General features: G+C 35.3%; 1 protein-coding gene across 7 annotated transcripts in view; it reads left to right on the forward strand.

The window, feature by feature from the left end:
- The window catches only part of LOC125647763 (tudor domain-containing protein 7-like), a 101792-nt gene that overhangs the window by 54674 nt on the left and 34618 nt on the right, over positions 1-12500 (forward strand). For 6 of the 7 annotated variants that reach the window (XM_056142540.1, XM_056142543.1, XM_056142539.1 and 3 more), the window contains exons 13-15: positions 1-157; positions 303-346; positions 10120-10231. The exon at positions 1-157 is cut by the window's left edge and continues 81 nt beyond it. In XM_056142540.1, the coding sequence (XP_055998515.1) occupies positions 1-157; positions 303-346; positions 10120-10231 (313 nt within the window). The remainder of the gene's footprint in view (positions 158-302; positions 347-10119; positions 10232-12500) is intronic. The other variant, XM_056142545.1, reaches the window with a different exon arrangement.

A 12500-nucleotide genomic window follows, 5' to 3' on the forward strand; every position in this document is an offset into this window, starting at 1 on the left:
TGCTAAACAAGACCCAGGACTCCCCACGAGCACCAGTAGACAAGATCCTGGATCTTCACCTACTCCTGTCAAACCAGTCACAAATATTTCCCAACAGAATGACACGCCATTAGTCGACCCTGCAAAAGCACCTGTCCCGTCAGTGGTCAGCAAAAAGGTCAGCGATAGGATTAAAATGCAAGACATTTCCTGCAAGACCCATCCTTCTACAACTGTCTGTTAGATGTAAATGAGAAAGAAGTTAAATGTTTCTGAGAAATGATTTAATTTTTTTTTTTTTTTTTTTTTTTTTTTTTATACAGATTAAGGAGATAACGGTGTGTGCAGGCGACAGCTTGACTCTGGGGTAAGTGGACCGTGACAGTGTATGTACTTTGGTTTGACTCTGGGGTAAGTGGACCGTGACTGTGTATGTACTGTGGTTTGACTCTGGGGTAAGTGGACCGTGACAGTGTATGTATTGTGGTTTGACTCTGGGGTAAGTGGACCGTGACTGTGTATATACTGTGGTTTGCTTGACTCTGGGCTAAGTGGACCGTGACTGTGTGTATGTACTGTGTGTATGTACTGTGGTTTGACTACCGTGGAATTATACTACATTTATTTTAGAAAAAAACAGTAGAATTTCCGTAACTTTAGAGCACTTTTTCTCGTGACTTTGCAGTATATATAGTGAATGACATTGAATGGTGTTGTGAATGACATTATTGCACTATCTTAGCCCCATATACCATATAGTAGGTTTTTTTTCTTGGGTGATAAATTGGCTTATTTTAGCAGTTAGATATAGCTTTCCTCCAAAATTTCACTCACCAAATGTGCACCTGATTGTGACTTCGGTATTTGCGAGGGAGTTGATCTTGTATGCCAAAATTTATTCTGCTAAAATTATTAGCATACTTTTGAGCCAACAAATCACCAAATTATTTAATTAGCATAGAGACAAAATTGACACATAGTGTTCATAAATAAATTGTGATCAATGCAATGTCAAGAGTATCTTGGGGGAAAATATTCTCTATTAGACATACTGTCAAACTTCATTATCTCAAAGTCTATGCAGCAAAGAAAAAGTTTCAAGATATCCAAGGGCTCAAGATGTTGAGGTTAAAATACATAAAGAAAATGTTACTTTGAAACATGCTTGTAGTGAAGTGCTGGGGACAAACAATTGCAGGCTTTCAAGCGGGTCCTTATTTTTCTACAACAGCCCTTATTTTCCTTATTTGAGCTTTAGAATCCTAAAAAAGCCCTAATTTTTTGTTGAAATTCCTACATTTTCAAATTTTGAAAGTTTTAATAAATTTGACATAAAGTAAGTGTTGGAATTTATCAAATTTAGTCTTAGTATAATTTCAGAGAATGAATATGTTGATTAAATGTACATCTCAGAAGACATCTTGATGGTTATCAGTTATATTCAGCATTGATTGTGAGCCATGGGAGTCCACCTGAATTATATCATGGTTTGCGCTGAATACCGAATATGGCTGTTGATGACCACTGGTATGATCTTCTGAGTGGGTAATTAGTTTTTAGGTCACCTGAGTAAACTCTGACAGGTGACCTATTGCAATTGGTTTACGTCCGTCGTCGTGCGTTAACAATTGAACATTTTTAACTTCTTCTTAATAACTACCAGTCCAATTCTTTTCAAATTTGGTATGAAGCATCATTGGGACAAGGGGGACATAAATTGTAAATTTCAGGACTCCAACACCCTGGGGCCCTAGGGGTGGGGCAAATACTGCCCAAAATTGACCATTTTTCAAAAATCTTCTTCTCAAGAACCACACACATGTAAGAAAAACTAAATGCATAGTGATGTAGAGCAGGAAGGTCTCTACCAAAATTGTAAATTTCATGATCCCCGGGGTAGGGGTTTTGACCTCAGGGCAGGGCAAATCTTGTTATATATAGTGTTTATATGTAAAACACTTGAATTACATCTTCTTTAATGCTATTGATACTAAATTGAAAGTAAATATATATTTAGAAAGAAAAGGTAGTCCTTTACCAAAATTGTAAATTTGATTATTCCAGGGGTAGGGGTTTTGGTATCAGGTTGGGGCCAAAATGGTCAGTTATTAAGTGTGTGAACAATAGACATTTTTAACTTCTTCTTGATAACTATCATTCCAATTCTTTTCAAATTTGGTATGAAACATCTTTGGAACAAGGGGAACATAAATTGTAAATTTCAGGATTCCTGCACCCCTGGGGCCTTAGGGGCTGGGCAAAAACTGCCCAAAAATGACAAATTTTCAAAAATCTTCTTCTCTAGAACCACACACATGTAAGAAAAACTAAATGCATAGTGATGTAGAGCAGGAAGACCTCTACCAAACTTGTAAATTTCATGATCTCCGGAGTAGGGGTTCTGACCCCAGGGCAGGGCCTAACTTGTTATATAGTGTTTATGTGTAAAACACTTAAATAACATTTTCTTTAGTTCTTTTGATACTAAATGGATAGAGCAGGTAGTCTTTTACCAAAATTGTAAATTTGATTTTCCCCAGAGTAAGGGTTTGACCCCAGGGTGGGGCCAAACTTAGTATATAGTATTTATGTGTAAGTTGCTGATACTGTATAAAATCTAAATGCATACTTAGGAATAAGAGAAAAGGATGTACAAAAAATGGTGAATTTCACAACCCAGGGTTATGACTTTAAGATGAGTCCAAATTAGTCATATTTTTTGATGTTTTAATGCTAATACACCTATTATTTAAAGCCTTACATCAGTGTATGCACTTTTGAGGGCAGTGAAGTTTTAAGAAAACATCTTGTTTTATATTGTTGCTGAACACTAGAATTTAGCCTAGATATTTAGAACAGGAATTTTTTTCTAGATTTCATAGCCCATGGAAGTAGTGATACTTTTTCACTAGTATTCAGGTGACCGATAAGGCCTGTGGGCCTCTTGTAAATAGTGAGTAAAACATTTTTTCTTTCCTATTGATTTGTAAATTTAACCCTTATTTTTGTCTTAAAGCCCTTAAAAATCCTAAAATAGGCCCTTATTTTTTTAAAAATAATTTTGCCCTTAAACTGGCCCTTATGTTTTGCAAATTGTCACTTGAAAGCCTGCAATTACAGTAAAAATTAAAATGAAGTGGTGGGGACGAACAATTACTGCAAAACACACTTACAGTGGAGTGCTGTGGACAAAGAATTTAGTTTCGCTATAAACATATTTTGTTTTGTCCAGTAAGTTTATATTATGTTTTGAAACTTCAAGGAATGATAATCACTTCGCTGTCAGCGTGAATTCATGTAAGTGTGTTCACTGTAACTGTATTTTCACTTTAACCATGTTTTACTGTAAGCATGAATTCATTATAAGCATGTTCACTGTAACTGTTTTACTGTAAGCGTTAATTCATTATAAGTGTTTTCAATGAAACCGTGTTGTACTGTAAGTGTGAATTCATTATTTATAAGAGTGTTTAGTGTAACTGTGTTTTACTGTAAGCATGAATTGATTATAAGCATGTTCACTGTAACTGTGTTTTACTGTAAACATAAATTCATTATAAGCATGTTCAGTGTAACTGTGTTTTACTGTAAGCATGAATTTATTATATTAAGTGTGTTCACTGTAACTGTGTTTTACTGTAAGCATGAATTCATTATAAGGGCTATTCCAGTAAAAAATCTACCCTACCCCAGGACTCCAGGATAATTTAGGGGGTACCACCCATAGAAGCGTTTTCTCGAAAATGGTACCATGTATATATTTTTTCTTCTTCAAAGTTTGGACCTGGGATAGAAGTGATTTAAAATTTAGGATGAAATATTAACAATGAATTATATATTTTTTGAATGAAGCTTAGTTGTAGAACTTGCTAGGCAGTCATGTCTTTTTGTTTCCTGATATTTTTCTTTATCTAAACACAATAAAATGTCACCAGACTGCATTTTCACCAATGCAGATTATGCAGTGGGTGTATAACTACCATAATTCACGAAAAACTTGCAAAAAGCATTTCAGTACCCGGTTTTCCATTGCTATATATGCCACTGTGTATGTGCACAAGTTAATACAATAAATGTATTTTAAAGATCATTGTCAAATGCCTTTCCATTGCTTTATTTACAAGTAAACAGCCTTTCTGTTGCTTTGCTAGTTAACAAATATTCTACTCAGAAAGAAAAAATAACACTTCTAAATGTTTAGTCTTTATTGTTGCCACTCTCTGGACAGTATCCATCTTTGTTCTAAACAAGAGGCCTACAGGCCTTATCGGTCACCTGAGTATTAGTTAAAAGTATCACTAGTCCCAAGGGCTGCTAAAAAATTTCCTGTTCTGAACATCTAAGCTAAATTCTAATATTCAGCAAAAGTACATGTATAAAACAAGATGTGTTCTTTAAACTTATATGCTCTCAAAAGAACCTATGCTGATGAAAGGCATTACATAATATATGTAACATCAACACAAAATGACTAATTTTGACCTGCCCTAGAGTCAAAACCCTGGGGTTGCAAAATTCACAATTTTGGTACATCCTTTTCTGCTTTTCCTACATATGCATTTAGTTTTTATACCATATCAGCAAACTTCAAGAAGTCTTTCAAATGATAAAGACAATAATCACTATAATAATTTTGGCTCCATCCTGGAACCAAACCCTTACCCACAAGGATCATGAAATTTACAATTTTGGTAAAGGACTACTTGCTCCTTCAAAATATCTATTTAGTTTCATTTTAGTATCAACAGCATTAAAGAAGATATTATTTAACATATACACTATATATACCAAGTTTGGACCCACCCTGGAGTCAGAACCTCTACCCTGAGGATCATAAAATTTACAATTTTGGTAGAGGACCTTCCTGCTCCACATCACTATGCATTTAGTTTTTCTTATACATGTGGGGTTCTAGAGAAGAAGATTTTTGAAAATTGGTCAATTTTTGACAGTTTTTGCCCCACCTCTAAGGCTCCCAAGGGTGCAGGAGTCCTGAAATTTACAATTTATGTCAGCCTTGTCCCAAAGATGCTTCATACCAAATTTCAAAAGAATTGTAATGGTGTAGTTATCAAGAAGAAGTTAAAAATGTTCAATTGTTAACAGATTTAATCACTGACCATTTTGGCCCCACCCTAATACCAAAACCCCCACCCCTGGGATCATCAAATTTACAATTTTGGTAAAGGGCTACCTGCTCATTCTAAATATCCATTTGGCTTCAATTTAGTATCAATAGCATTAAAGAAGATGTCTTTTAAATGTTTTACACATAAATACTATATATCAAGATTAAAACAAAATAATCAGTTAATGTAAGCATTAAATATAGTTTGCACTTTTATAAAAGATGACATTATGCCATAGCTTTAGGTCATTAACTTTTATCTTTAAAGTCTTTCACAATTTTATGGATTCTTGCATCATCCATTTTGTTTTTGGTAAAGAGTTCTTGTAACAATACTAAAAAGTCCGCCTTGAGTTTTAATGAGGAATGACACCTATATTTAAAATGATCAGTGAGCAATTGTTTCATTTCTTTCACAGTCAATTTTAAAAGAGGCGAATCTTTAAATTGTTGCATCACCCTCTCCCGGTCTTCTTTTGCTTTCTCTTTGTCCTCAAGTTTTTTAACATATGCATATATTTCCTCCTCAGAGACACCAATTAATTGTGAGATGGGTTGTATATCTGATTGTAGCTCCTCTGGGCTATTCTCAAGGATGTATTTTATGTTCCTTGATGGCAGAAAAAAGTCAGGTATCTAAACAAATTCTGGCAAAAAGCCCTCTGTCTCCCTCATTGTTTCAACAAGTTGAACTGCTTCTTCATATGGTAAGTAATGAAAGTCCGGCAAACGAGATATATCAATTATTGGTTGAATTTCATGACGAAGAACAGGACCATTCCTCCAGTTATCATCAGGACTATATGTAGCAAAGCTATAATGTGTCAGAAAAGAGAATTCAGAACAGTATCTGTGTATGTGGTATGCTGATTTAGAAGCATCTTGCTGTAATTGGTACATGTCAACAAGTTTTTCCCAGATTGGACCATATGGTTTTAATAGAAAGTTGTTTTCTCTCCTATATAGGTCATCATCAACCTTTAAATTTTTTTTGAATTTATCTTCATACTCTTCCGGGAATACCCAATCACAGGGTTTTGGTGGAACATGGCCATCTATAGTGTCTATTGAGTATGGCACTTTTTGAAGTCGATTGACAGCCTCTTCTCTTGCAAAATTCAGAAGTCTTCTGTGAAATAAATTTAATCAATCTTTAAATATAAATCTAAATGTATCAATAATAATCTTAATGATGATAGAAAATAAATTTTATTTAAATTGAAATATCTTACATGCACTATCCCATTATACAATGTAGTACACAATATTCCCATTTCTGTTTTTTTGACTCCACAAACTATGTGCACAGTTTCAATGATTTATTTCCACTCAAAATGCACTGAAAATATATTTTGACTATGTATGAAGTACTTTATAATCCTTACCCAGTAACTCTGAAGTCGATTTAGTAAGTGGAAATAATTTATAATGCAGATTACCTTAAAAGTAAAATGAAGGAAATTCGGATTAATAGAAAAAGTTGTCGATGTTTTCAGAGTGTTTTTAAAAATGAATTATGACTGTTGATTTAGATGGTTGAAATTTAAGAACAGGACCATGTTACTTGTATTTTTCCAAAAGAGTAAACATGAAACGGAAAATTCAGATCTTCACTGAAAAAGCATTTTTTTTAAAAATTAGGGTTGGTTGGGAAAACGGAAACATACATATATTTTTTTAGGCCTTACCGAGGCGAGGCACATGTCACCTGAGCTAGACTAATTGTAAACAAAATGATGACAAAACAGTAACTGACAGTCAATCGCTTAACTATTCATCAACAGATAAATGCTACACTGTAAAATTATATCGCATACCTTTGAATGTGTCTACGTATGCATGTAGAGCATTTGCTCTCAACCACGAGGCTGACGAGCACACCTCCACCACGCTCCAGTCCTCCATCTTTGTTTCCGATTTGAAATCGGGATCGAGATTCTCTCCGCTCTCTAGCAAAGAAGTCCCCGAAGTTTCCGAGTATTTAAAACGTTGTTCAACGCATAAACTTTAAAGTAAATTACTAATAAAAGTCACGGTAAATCGGTAATGTTCATAAACAGGGATAGAAGAGATTTTTAAAAATGGTACCATGGATAGAAGCGAATTTTACACCAGGACAACCCAGTATAGAAGCGATTTATTCAGAAACCCCACCAGGGATAGAAGAGAATTTTTTTGTCGTCCGGGGGTGGGGTAGATTTTTTACTGGAATAGCCCTAAGCATGTTCAGTGTAACTATGTTTTGCTGTAAACATGAATTAACAGTGTTTTACTGTAAGTGTGAATTCATTATAAGTGTGTTCACTGTAACTGTGTTGTACTGTAAGCATGAATTCATTCTAAGCATATTCACTGAAACCGTGTTTTATTGTAAGCATGAATCCATTATAAGCGTGTTCACTGTAACCGTGTTTTACTGTAAGCATGAATTCATTATAAGTGTGTTCACTGTAACCGTGTTTTACTGTAAGCATGAATTCATTATAAGTGTGTTCACTGTAACCGTGTTTTACTGTAAGCATGAATGCATTATAGGTGTGTTCACTGTAACAGTGTTTTACTGTAAGCATGAATCCATTATAAGTGTGTTCATTGTAACTGTGTTTTACTGTAAGCATGAATTCATCATAAGTGTGTTCACTGTAACTGTGTTTTACTGTAAGCATGAATCCATTATAAGCTTGTTCACTGTAACCGTGTTTTACTGTAAGTGCGAATTCATTATAAGTGTGTTCATTGTAACTGTGTTTTATTGTAAGCATGAATCCATTATAAGCGTGTTCACTGTAACCGTGTTTTACTGTAAGCATGAATCCATTATAAGCGTGTTCACTGTAACCGTGTTTTACTGTAAGTGCGAATTCATTATAAGTGTGTTCACTGTAACTGTGTTTTATTGTGAGCATGAGTTCATTATAAGCGTGTTCACTGTAACCGTGTTTTACTGTAAGCATGAATTCATTATAAGTGTGTTCACTGTAACTGTGTTTTACTGTAAGCATGAGTTCATTATAAGCGTGTTCACTGTAATCGTGTTTTACTGTAAGCATGAATTCATTATAGGCGTGTTCACTGTAACCGTGTTTTACTGTAAGCATGAATCCATTATAAGCGTGTTCACTGTAACCGTGTTTTACTGTAAGCATGTATTCATCATAACTGTGTTTACTATAACCATGTTTTACTGTAAGCATGAGTTCATTATAAGCGTGTTCACTGTAACTATGTTTTACTGTAAGCATGAATTCATTATAAGCGTGTTCACTGTAACTGTGTTTTACTGTAATCATAAATTCGTTATAAGCGTGTTCATGGTAACCGTGTTTTATTACACCCTTGTTCTGATGTATCCATGTGCAGCTTTAATGTTTGAGATATCAAAGTTTAGCTGCACTACAAATTGTCCATGTTTTCAGGGAGAAGGTTGTGGTATATATTATGTTTTTAGCTCACCTGAACCGCAAAAATGCAAAAATAGGGTGGGGTCATTTAAAAATCTTCTTCTCAAGAACCACTGGGCCAGAAGAGCTGAAATTTACCTGAAAGCTTCCTGACATATTGCAGATTTAAGTTTGTTCAAATCATGGCCCCTGGTGGTAGGATGGGGCCACAGGGGATCAAAGTTTTACATACAAATATATAGGGAAAAACTTTAAAAATCTTCTTCTCAAGAACCACTAAGCCAGAAAAGCTGAGATTTACATGAAAGCTTCCTGACATAATGCAGATTCAAGTTTGTTCAAATCATGGGCCCCGGGGGTTGGATGGGGCCACAATAGGGAATCAAAGTTTTACATACAAATATATAGGAAAAATCTTTAAAAATCTTCTTCTCAAGAACCACTGAGTCAGAAAAGCTGATTTTTACATGAAAACTTTCTGACATAGTGCAGATTCAAGTTTGTTCAAATCATGGCCCCCGGGGGTAGGATGGGGCCACAAGGGGGGATGAAAGTTTTACATACAAATATATAGGGAAAAACTTTAAAAATCTTCTTCTCAAGAACCACTAAGCCAGAAAAGCTGAGATTTACATGAAAGCTTCCTGACATAATGCAGATTCAAGTTTGTTCAAATCATGGGCCCCGGGGGTTGGATGGGGCCACAATAGGGAATCAAAGTTTTACATACAAATATATAGGAAAAATCTTTAAAAATCTTCTTCTCAAGAACCACTGAGTCAGAAAAGCTGATTTTTACATGAAAACTTTCTGACATAGTGCAGATTCAAGTTTGTTCAAATCATGGCCCCCGGGGGTAGGATGGGGCCACAAGGGGGGATGAAAGTTTTACATACAAATATATAGGGAAAAACTTTAAAAATCTTCTTCTCAAGAACCACTAAGCCAGAAAAGCTGAGATTTACATGAAAGCTTCCTGACATAATGCAGATTCAAGTTTGTTCAAATCATGGGCTCCGGGGGTTGGATGGGGCCACAAAAGGGGATCAAAGTTTTACATACAAATATATAGTTAAAATCTTTTTCTCAATAACCACTGAGTCAGAAAAGCTGATATTTACAAGAAAACTTTCTGACATAGTGCAGATTCAAGTTTGTTCAAAGCATGGCCCCCGGGGGGTAGGATGGGGCCACAAGTGGGGGGGGGGTCAAAGTTTTACATACAAATATAGGAAAAAGCTTTAAAAATCTTCTTCTCAAGAACCATTGGGCCAAAGAAGTTGATATTTACATGAAAGCTTTCTGACATAGTGTAGATTCAAGTTTGCAAAGGGTAGTTTGGGCCATAATAGGGACTAAGGTTTTACATGCAAATATATATGGAAAGTCTTCAGATATGGGCCAAGGTGACTCAGGTGAGCGATGTGGCCCATGGGCCTCTTGTTATTGTCCATATAGATTATGTTTTTATTGTCCATCTTTTCAGGGAGAAAGTTGTGGTATATATTTTGTTTTTATTGTCCATCTTTTCAGGAAGAAGGTTACGGTGTATAAATGATTTTTATTTTCCATGGCGGTGTATATAATGATTTTTTTTGTCCATCTTTTCAGGGAGAAGGTGACAGTGTACATGGTTTATCTGGGGGAGGATGGGAGTTTCTGTATTCAGTGTGGGGACAGTGCCATATTTCAGATAACAGAAGACATAGAGATTGTAGCTGATGTAAGAATTTTTATTTTAATTGCTTTATTGCATGGACTGAATTATTTAAGCTTACTTAAGGAGGTACTGCAATGTCATAATGTTTAGGACTGTTTATCGGCAGTGCCTGCTGTACGATCCTGTTATGAATTATCGTAATGAAAAACTGTTTTAATTTAAAAAATTTTTTTATTTCATAATGTCTGACTTCTCTTTTAAAACATGAATGAAAATATAAACATCAGCACTATTTATATATTTCTTTAAATTTGATTGCCTAGCTGGGTAGCTCAGTCGGCTAACATGACGTCTACCAATGTGTAGATCGTGGGTTCAAGTCCAATAGGGTGTTTAAAAAAATTTCATATTTCTTCTCACTAAAATTGCATTTTTAGCTCTTCTGAGCCGAAGGCTCAAAGAGCTAATCATATGGCCATATGTCTGGCGTGCAGTGTGCGTCAACTTTTTGGAAAAAAATTTAAATTGTCAGGTACTATTTGACTTAACATCATCAAACTTTGTTAATTGATGAATCTTGGTTAGTGAGAATTTTTGCCTGTTCTACAATGTGTCAGAAGAGCGATTCTAGGCCGGGCCTCTTGTTTTTTTTGGTTTGATAAGTTTAATTTCAAAGTTTTTAATTTCTAAATACTTTTGTACATATCCACCACTTTCCATCGATATCAGATTTCTGTGGTATGTTACTCATCATTAATACTAACACCTTCCTACCAATCCTACCTTGTTTATTCTAAAATGACAACACAGGCAATAATTGGAAACAGTTTTACACACCAACATGCACCGACGGTTCACTGCAGACACAGGTGCAAGTTACTTACATCAATGCTCTTCGTGTTCGCACTTGTGACCAAAGTTACTATCTATCTCATAAATTATATATTGTATTCAAATAGAATTAAATTAGCAGATTAGTAAATTGTCTGACCTCCAACAAATGTGTAATATTTCTGTGTGGGTATATGTGTAAATCAAATATTTCTGTGTGAGAATGTGTTCATTTCACACTTACTTGAGAAGATGAATAACATAAAATTCTATACTGCCTTCCATTTCTTGAAAAAATCTCAGACTTAAGTTTGACGAGTTTTCCTTTATTTGAGCTGTCAAAATGTCCAAGTTTCGACTCCAGTAATTTTTTTTTTTTAGAATTCCAGACAGATCAGTAGAGATGTTGTGTAGGACAGATCAGTAGAGGTGTTGTGTAGGACAGATCAGTAGAGATGTTGTGTAGGACAGATCAGTAGAGATTTTTTGTAGGATAGATCAGTAGAGATGTTGTGTAGGACAGATCAGTAGAGATGTTGTGTAGTGTAGAACAGGTCAGTAGAGATGTTGTGTAGGACAGATCAGTAGAGATGTTGTGTAGTGTAGAACAGGTCAGTAGAGATGTTATGTAGTGTAGGACAGATCAGTAGAGATGTTATGTAGTGTAGGACAGATCAGTAGAGATGTTGTGTAGGACAGATCAGTAGAGATGTTGTGTAGGACAGATCAGTAGAGATGTTGTGTAGTGTAGGACAGATCAGTAGAGATGTTGTGTAGTGTAGGAAAGATCAGTAGAGATGTTGTGTAGTGTAGGACAGATCAATAGAGATGTTGTGTAGTGTAGGACAGATCAGTAGAGATGTTGTGTAGTGTAGGACAGATCAGTAGAGATGTTGTGTATGATAGATCAGTAGAGATGTTTTGTAGGACAGATCAGTAGAGATGTTACGTAGTTAGACAATACACATTGATCACCACGGTTATTGACATAATGTACATGTATTTACATGATGCATCCAATCTCTAATTCAGTCCAGTTGTGATGAAAGACTGTTTGATCAAGTCTGTTTGGGTGGAAAGTTTGTCAAGTGCACAAACAATCCACTCTGAATGTATTTCTTTTCTAAAAAGAGAGCCTCTGATCCACATCTACATTGTCTAACCAAAAATGACTTGAATACATGCATGACTTTTACATGCTATACAGTATTGGATAATTTTTGCTGCTAGCATATCTAACCCATGGACTTCATTTTACTTTGTTTTTGTGATCTGGGTTTAGTTTTCTTTTTCATACCCCTGCTTTGTGTGGGTTATACATGTATTGGAATCACCTTGTGCGTTCGTCTGTCTGTCTGTATAGATGTACACACAAGGCTAAGAATTAACTTACTCGTACAGTAACCTGTCTAATCTGACATTCACCGGGAGGCAATGTTTTGGTCAGAATACAGTGTGTTGGAAGAAACGGTGTAAAAAACAATGAAAATATGGAATTGAG

The sequence above is a fragment of the Ostrea edulis genome, chromosome 6, assembly GCF_947568905.1.
Source record: "Ostrea edulis chromosome 6, xbOstEdul1.1, whole genome shotgun sequence".
Taxonomy (NCBI): domain Eukaryota; kingdom Metazoa; phylum Mollusca; class Bivalvia; order Ostreida; family Ostreidae; genus Ostrea; species Ostrea edulis.